The 9,272-nt window shown below is 33.7% G+C and overlaps 1 protein-coding gene across 2 annotated transcripts; it reads right to left on the reverse strand.

The window, feature by feature from the left end:
• Positions 1-220: 220 nt before the first annotated feature.
• Positions 221-8,565, reverse strand: LOC8276848 (autophagy-related protein 13a). Of its 2 annotated transcripts, none has more exons than XM_025156749.2 (3): positions 6,454-8,565; positions 6,182-6,363; positions 221-757 (listed from the first exon to the last, which is right to left on the reverse strand). In XM_025156749.2, the coding sequence occupies exons 1-3, from the start codon at positions 7,822-7,824 to the stop codon at positions 442-444; spliced, it is 1,869 nt and encodes a 622-aa protein (XP_025012517.2). In that variant the 5' UTR covers positions 7,825-8,565; the 3' UTR covers positions 221-441. The 2 variants fall into 2 exon arrangements, with proteins under 2 accessions (XP_025012517.2, XP_002515663.2); XM_002515617.4 differs by having other exon boundaries at positions 221-754; positions 6,454-8,564.
• Between the last annotated feature and the right edge of the window lie 707 nt (positions 8,566-9,272).

Raw genomic sequence — 9,272 nt, forward strand, 5'->3', positions numbered from 1 at the left:
TCAAAATTTTACTATAATCATTATTAGCATTTAAAATCACATTTAACTTTTTTTTATAAATATTATAATTAATATTTTTATAGATATAGAAAACATCAGATGACTTCATAAAATTCTCATGTGAAGTCGATATATATGGCGTTTACAAAAGGCAAAATGCAATTCTTCAATACTCTTGCCTTTACTTTTTCCCTATAGAATAAAAGCAAAAGAAACGATATGGTATGAAATTTAATTGTTAAATTAAATGACCAAAAATGGCTTTAACATGGCTATTGTTCCCTCCATGCGCATGTCTGAGAGAATACATTAAAATCGTCCGACTGATTTAAACCACTTCGCACATTTTCAGTAATCATATGTACAGATGAGACATCTTTCCCTTGGCAATCAAGCCTCCTTAAGATAAAGGATGCACCCACCCAAAAGTAGTAGCAATTTTTAAGCTTCTTCTTTATTGACCATCCGAGTTCCGCTCTTAGACAGTAGCAGGTCTTTCATTTCTCTGTAACTCCTGAGCTCTTCTAGTGCATCTGCCGTCTTCCGAGGCAAAAAGAATCCAGAGGCGGTGGCAACCCCTTCATCTAGATCAGTCCTAAAAGAATGAGTCGAGTAACAACTTGGATCTTGACGCAGAGGAGGTGCTGTCCTCAGCATGTGCACAAGAACACCAACAGCAGCATCTTGCGATTTTTTGCCGATTAGCAACGAGTGAGGAGTAGATTCTGTATTCCTTTTCCCATCAAGGTTGTGGCTGCTTAACAGGTGATAATAAAGTGAAATAAATAAACAAAAAGGAGCCAACATGTACTGTAAACTTCAAGGATGAACATCATAATTAACAGGAGAATTTGAATATATAAGCAAATGCAAAGGAAAAAAAGAAAGTTTCTTTAAGTTTGTTGAAGAAAAAGGCATGGACATCCTAGATCAAGTTCGCAGTGCCCATAAACAATATTGTCCGCACGGTTAAATATGAAGAATTTTAAGGTAATTGATTGAACTTTTGTTATTATTTGAGGATAAAATTATGAAATTTGATCCTCTCAACAGGTCAGTCGGTATCAATAGTTGAAGAAGCAGAGTAGTCCATAAAATTAAGCCCAGTATATTAAAATTCTCAGGCATACAAGAAAGCTCAAACTACCCAAACTGAAGCAAACCATGCTTCGACAGTTTGACTACCATGATTATGAAAGGTGCAAAGTGCAAAAAGGTGCAAAAGAGTCCTGAGGATTAGACGCAAGGTGCAGGCACGCACCTGACGGAGACAAGGGACAACAGTTAAAAAGTTAAGAAAATGGTAAATATGTTACTACCAAGCTTACATAATGATATAACTTTTGATACTAAAAACACAAGTCATGAAAAAAAACACACATAAAACTTAGCAATAAAGGTTTCTAATTCAGTAAGAAAATTTTAGAAACAGTTTATCCAACAAACAGTAGAACTAAAAAAGGTTAAAGAAAACAAACAAATCCTAAAAATAACATTAGTCATTACAGAATGACAAATTAAAGTAATAGTGACAATAATATGAGGAAAATTAAAGAAAAGGAAAAAGGAAAATTGACGAATCATTCAAGCAAACAATTGTCAAGAATAGAGGACAACCTCATTTAGGCAAGAGATGTTCTAGCCAAAAGAAAGCAATTCCGCATAACAAATCCAACTAATATATAGAATAAAGCATGAAGAAGAGTAGCAAAGGTTACAAAAAAGAAATTGAAAATGAGGCGTAAAAAGCATAAAATACATGCACTTACATATATATATTTGGAGTAACGGTGACAGCTCTAGTTACAGTAGTATTGATCATTTAGTTGGCACTAGAGAAATTTGAAATTTCAGCGCTGTTGAAACTTTTTTAATTAGGGATGAGAATAGGGACAGTTATTTTCGATGCGTGGTCCTCCTCATTTTACTAAATGACCCATGTTTTTTCTTTCTCTTATCATGAATAGATCTCTTTTTTGTATGACTTAGATGGCGCATAATAGATCGATATGAACATTATGAGTTGTCCCATAATAAAAGCTCTTGTTGCTTATATATATGTATATATATATATATATATATATATGAAAGAAAAACCTTGAACTAGTCATGATAAGGAGAGAAGAAAAAGAAAAAAGATAAGAAAAGAGAGATGAGCCATTCTTGGCAGCAGCTTCTTTTTCTTTTTCCATGAGAATTGTTGAAACCTTAGTTTCTTTCTTTTTTTTCTCAATCTGCATGTTGAAACCTTATTGAAACTTCTTTTCTTGCCTCTTTAATTTTGAGTTAATCTAGTGCAGATGGATACATGAACCTCCTTTTTCTCTTCTATTATATCAAAGGTTCAGAATAAAAATAAGGAAGAGGGAAAAAAAACACTTTTTTTATTGACACAAGTGAAGTGCACCTTTTTGCGCCTCGTAAAATTACAAAAAGGCACAAGCCTTTGAGGTGCTAAGGCACAGAGGCCTGCCTTAATTAAACTATATTGACTACGACTTGCATTGTACTTGCAAAGTAATTGATCAGAGTCTCATCGGTTAAAGGTTGCAAAACTTGCAAAGAAACCTTATGTAACCACAAGCTCACAATTTCAGACAAGGATGCTTTTACTTTTTATTAATCAGATTCTGTAGCTTGGATTATCTAACTCCATTACCACAACTTCAATGTTTAAACACAAAAGAATGGTGGAGATTGAACAATTGTTAAGAGATCTGAATGACAGTTCTTTCAAAAGCAAAATACAGCTGTGCCAAGGAGCAATACGCTAGATCTAAGTGAAACAAGTGCTGGCAGGATTAGTTACAATCAAAAATAAACATCCATTATCTACAAATTAGCTAAGCCAAACCCATCCATAGTACTTCTTTATATGGAGAATCTGTAGGAAAATTCTTTGAGTACTATGGTTAATTTACCAATATGTAAAGTTACTTTTGCAACAAGCACCTATGTCGCAAATTTCTGGTAGCTTTTATTCTTCAAAGTTAGTATCATCAAATCAAGGCTAAACACATCCACATAGTTTCTTTCTGTCGAGGATTCCAAACTACACAAATTTCTTCATATTTAAAAATGTACAAAGTCAGGGTTTATCAGACTACGGCTATGTCATGATACTAGATTAATGTAGCTAAGTTACACTCATCGTCCACGGAATTTTGGTCAATATCACTTAGGTAGAACTCATTCCCAACAGCTAACTCAAACGAAGAGGGTGTTCAATCCACATATATACACCATAACAGCTCAACAACTTAGCAATATGGGACGAATACAACTTCAAACACCCTCCCTCACACAAATGGGCTGAGTCCAAACCCATCAGCACAAACAAATGTTTGCCTCTGATACCATGTAAACACACAATTTGGGAGAATAATTTCTTGTATACTGATTCATAATGTTACATGCATATATATATAGAAAGCACAACCTAGTCTAATTCCTATTTAGCACTTTCCTAACTATTTAGTTTAATATACATCCTATAACAGTCCTTAATTTTTTATTTGTAATGGTCTGAGCCTCAATTTGAGTATAACATATGCCCTTGAAACCATTTTCCGCCACAAAGAACCACCAGAATAATGACGTGGTGCATATGTGTTTTCAAGTTATAACAAAACAAAATAAACAAGATATGTCAAATGAGTGGGACTTGTGTGACCCGTCTCACTCATTTTGTCTACTTCATTTGATTCTCTCTCTTTCTAAACCTAATAAGAAAAGTTAAGTTTTTCTCTTCTTAATTTCTTTCTTTTTCCTCAATTTTTTTTTTTTTTTTTTTGCTTTTTATCTTACTTCCCTGGAGAAATCATAAGTTGAATCCTGAGATTATTGAAACATTATATTCATGTCTTCTTTCTCCTCAAATCAAACTCCAATTCTCCTTTCAATCACTAATCCAGACTCTCAATAGCAAAATTAATTTAAAGTATCGGCACACATGTAGAAGAGGTTAGAAACTCAAAAATTCTCTCTCCTCCACGTTCAACAAAGTGAGAAGAGATTTTGAAACACAAAAAAGAAAAAATTAAATCAAAAAATAAAATCAAGCAAACAAAAAATTCCAATGACTTTATGTTCTTTCCTTCTCTCTTTCTCTTTGTTCCTCTTTATATTTTACGTTTTTGCTTGCTTTGTCTTCCTTGGTCAAAGCTTGATCAAAGGCTAAAGGCCAATCATTCCGAGCTTCAATTTTTTTGTACTCTAGTCAAACAATTTCTATCCCTTTATAGCTCATTAGTATGATCAGACTTCTCCAATTTTGTAACTTCTTTTAATTTTCTATTTCTTGGGTTTTACTTTTCAACAAATTTCCTGAATTTATCTGATAAGAAGTTTGATGATATGATTAAAGAAAACTATGACAAATTATTTGTTTTGTAGTTTTGGTATTGGGTTTAATTCATTGATAAGATTTAAAAGAGAAGTTTGATGATTCAACTATTGCAAGATGAATGATCAATTTTTTTAAAAGACGTGTTTGTTTACTAAGAAACTAAGAGAAAATGAAAGATAGAAAAAAAAGAGGGAAAAAAAAGGAGATAAGGAAAATATAAAATTAGAAACAGAGATAAAAAATTTAAAAAGGAGGAGAACACGAGTCAGACATATGGTGCTGATGTGCACAAGTGTCCCACTCATTTGACGTGTCCTTTTTATTTTACTTTTTTAATAATAAATAATAAACATGAGTGCCACGTGATCATTCCGCTAGCTCTCTTTGCCAGAAAATGGTTTCAAAGACTTTTTAATACCTAATAGAAGTTTAGACAATCTTGTGTCACAAATTAAAAAAACTTGGGACAACAGCATATCAACCTCTACGAAGATGAGTGTAATTTAGACGATTAATGTGGATTATGACACTCTGCCTATTTCAAGTGTCTTTATTTTGTCCTTTTGTGATGGACATTTAATTGATCGTTCCTAATTTCATTTAGAAACCTCAACTGATTTCATATGGTCCTTCAAAGATATTAAGTAGAATTTGTTCTTTGGAAAGTTTTAGGATATTTCCCTCCAAATTATAAGTAACATCCTTATTTGATTTTGATGCCCTATCTAAAAATTTCCTTCACAAATTTTTCACTTGCAATGACAATTGTAATGAATATGAAGCCAAACAATATCTGAATATTTTCAAGTTGAGTTCCAGTAATATGACTGGCTTGTGCCCCTACTGAAGGAGCCACAGTTCCATTCAAAGTCAATTCTTTTGTCTGGTCAACATTCCTCAATAGGTTGAGTACATGACAATTTTGTTATAGATAGAAAGTAACCAGTAAACATTAGTTATATGTGTTTTTCCAGTACTGTTTCTCATTCAAGTCCCATTTTCTTAAAACAGTCCAGCTATTAGCATTTGAAGAACAATGACTGAATTCTGTAGCAAGTCTAGATGATTAGTTGAAGTTGAACTTTATCGGATGTAGAAAGAACGAGGCACAAATACTATAGTGTGTTCTTTTATGGGCTATTCTGAAGAAGCTTTTAAGAGGTGTCCCTTGCTAATGTTGACCGTTTCCTTCTGTTGCTTAATATACTCCTACAGGAGGACACCTCAGTATTCTCCTACTTGTACTTCATCAGACAATGAAGACCTCAAAAAGAAGTCTCAACAGAAGATAGAACCAACAATTACACTTTAGATTAATTTTACAATTTTAATAAGTCAATTTGCATACTTTGCAAAAGTTGACAGGAAAACTGCTTAGTCAATCAGTACATCCTTTTTTATTGTGATATAGATCATAAATATTTGACCTTTAATCAGACTATTAAAATGATCCAAGCATTAGTCCATCTGTTTATTGTAAAATAACCATGAAATCTGAATATCAATGTGATTCTATTTCAAGTTTTTGAGTCAGAATAAAACTTCCTTATTATAAAATGTGAATTCCATTTAGATAAAACTAAGTCTCAATAGCCTCAAACATAGCACCCCATTCAGGTGGAGGGATTTTTCCATTCCTAGTAACACAAGTGGAAAGCATATAAGTAAATAAATTCGAAAGGATACATGCAGCCAATACAGCAGATATGATCATAGAAGAACATCTTTACTTCAAGAACATGATCACATCTCAACAGTAAGCGTTTAATAGTCAAGCAATGATTCATTTAAAGTTAAGCAATACAATTTAAAAATCAAGAGAAATTAATGTACCTGATAGGTGAATCTGATATATCAACATCATCAACATCAAAAGGACATGAGAAGTCACCATCATCTAATTCATCCTGGAAAGATAATCTACTGGAACTTCTAGAAAATCCAATTCGTGGTGAGCCGCTGGAAGATAACAATCCTGAGAAGCGCCCTGAATCATCTTTGCTATCTTTGAGAGTCTGTACAATAATTAAAATTGGCCTTATCAACAACTAAAAAAGAATATATTATAAAAGCACCAAAAAGCAAAGTGAGAAAGGAAACTCTACCTTATGACCAGAATAATGATTTGCTACGCCAGAGTTTGACTCTCCAGCCCTTGTAATTTCTGCTTTCTTGATTGACCGGATTCCAAATGAAGACTCCTGGGATGAGGGATCGTACCTTGTGCTTCTAGGAGATAAAGGTGGAAGTGAATTTTTATTTGGGTCAGAAAAGTTTGGAGAAACATATCTAGAACTTCTACTTGTCATCGGAAGGGGGATAGTTACAGGGGCAGTTTCTGAAGTAATATGAGTTTGCACAGGATTACTATTGGGAAAGTATGTTGGGGTGGAAGGGGACATAGAAGGTGAGAATGGAGGTGAAAGCTGATAATCATCATAAGCAGTAGCTTTTTGATGAGTCTGCGGTCTGTAGCTTTGAACTCTATGACCATAGGTATCTAGTGGAGGAGATGGAAAATCATATGGCATAGGAGATGTGCGATATGCAGGAGGAGATCCAACAAGAGGTTGGTTTAACATAAAAGGAGAAGCTCTGTGGAAGCCACTTGTCCAGCTATGTGGCCTCTGACAAGCTGTAGAATTAGGTGGACATATTCCCCTCAATGGGAAGGATGTAGCACGAACTCCTTTCTCTGAAGAAGGAAAAGACCTAAGAGGGTCGGTTGTAGGACTACCAACATAATCTGTTATAATCTTTGGCGGGAATGTTGCCAAAGGCTCAAGGTTAAAATCAGATAGAGATGGACGAAATGTCACAGATATAGATAGGTGGCCAGGAAGGGCCTCTACAGGGACAAAACTATACTCTTTCATTTTTTCCTCCTCTGACCTAATGAATGGTTCACAAAATGAAGAAACTTTGTAAATGATATCAAAATCATAAGTTTGACTAGATGAGCTTAGCTGCCGAAAGATCCGATAAGCTGGGAGAAGCCTCGTCTGAGAATAGAGAGAACGTAGAAGTATAATAGACTTCTTATATGTTTTCTTGTACGAGGAAGAATTTTCCCCAAGCTGGGGAGCCATAGCCCGGAGGAACTTATACTGAACAACCCACCTTTCTATGACTGTTTCAATAGGCATCCTCTCAGCTGGAGAAGCATACAGATTTTCTACTGATGATGAAGCAGTCCCAGTACGAACAAGTATTATGTCAATAATCATGGGGTCCATTAGATTCCTTTGCCAGAAATTCAAGTTACCTAAGGTAGCCGGACGATCTCCTAGAACTAAATTGAACCATTTGTCACTCTTTCTCACCCGAGAACTGGACTGAAAGTCAGCACTACGATCATGTGGATGAAGAGAAGGAATTCGGGAGTCCAAAACAATGTGCAAACTCTTCAATAGGAACTGGGAAACAATTTGTTCCAGTTTTCCAGATTCGGGATGAGAATTGCTATGCAAATCCATAGTTTTTAGTACAGCAAAGACGTCTGAAGCTTCAAAATTTATTGATCCATAACACGATGATAAAACGACTGTTTCAATAGCTTATCCCAAAACCATATAATGCATGAAAAAAAAATCATTAAGAGAGAAATAACAGAAGCTCCCTGTTAATCAGTCTGAATGGGGTTCGTTTAGCATAGAAAGAAACCTCGAGAAAGCAAAAAATCAAAATTAGATATCCTTAGATCAAGAAAGAGGCTGATTACTAAATCAAAGCTCGACAGCAATTATATGATCAAAGCCACAAGAACCGATGAAGTGAATTCTGGAATTATAAGTATTTAATAGAAATCGCTTAATGTAAGACAAACCAGATGCATGCCAAATAGCGAAATACAAATAAACAAAGAGAAGAACCCAGAAAACTTACAGTCGAAGGACGAAAGAGAAGATAGAATGGGACAGATTTGAGGTGTTAGGAGTTGCAGGGAAAGGTAAGAGAAGTGCAAAACAATGAAGTAGAGGATTGCGTAGATTGTTCAAATGAATCTATTATTAATTAATTAAATTTCTCTATTTTACGTTTTGCACAAGTGGTCGTCATGGGTGGCAGCAGCGGAGAGAGTTGAATGCAGCAGGGGGGTTCTGTCCAGTTTCAGCACCAAACCAGCAACTCTTTCTCCACTCATTGATTCTCAAGCCCAATTCATTCAACCCTCCTCTCTCTCTCTCTCTCTCTCTCTCCTGTAATGCAATTATTTATTACTCCATAAATAATAAGTTATTTATTAGGACTAATTATCTGAAAAAATTTCAACTTAGACCATTTAATAATTTTAACAATTATAATATTTTTTTATTAAAAAATGTTTAATTTTCTTATCTAAAATATGACCTATTATAATAATTTTTTCATAAAAGATGTTTAATTTTTTTTATCTCTAATATGATCCGATCATTAAATATAATGGTTTTTGTTGATTGGATATTTAATTTAAATAAAAAATAAAAAAATAAAAAATTGAGAATGAAAAGTAAAAATACATTTTTTTTAGAAATTAATTAAGACTTATTTCTTCACCCTTTTCTTAAGCATTAAATTATGCAACTTCAAAGCTTCATCAAGATTTTAATCTCTATAATGTCTCTTTATAAGAAAATTAGAAGTAACTATCCTCTGTATTTGTTTATACATTTATAGAACCTTCTCAATTCTAGCAGCTTTAACATGAACTCTCATCAAATTATTAAAAGTAATCTTATTAGGCTTGTAAATATAATCCTTCATTCGATTAAAAGCATGTATAGCTTCTAATTCCAATCCAATTTTGACATAACGTTGAATAAGAATAGAAAAGGTCTTTTTGCTAATTTTTATATTTCTAATTTTCATCAAATCAATTACTTGCCAACCCAAAATAAAGTTTCAAACTTTACCAGCAAGATCGATCATTTTATTATAAAGGTCA

Source organism: Ricinus communis, chromosome 1 (genome assembly GCF_019578655.1).
Source record: "Ricinus communis isolate WT05 ecotype wild-type chromosome 1, ASM1957865v1, whole genome shotgun sequence".
In the NCBI taxonomy this organism is placed as follows: domain Eukaryota; kingdom Viridiplantae; phylum Streptophyta; class Magnoliopsida; order Malpighiales; family Euphorbiaceae; genus Ricinus; species Ricinus communis.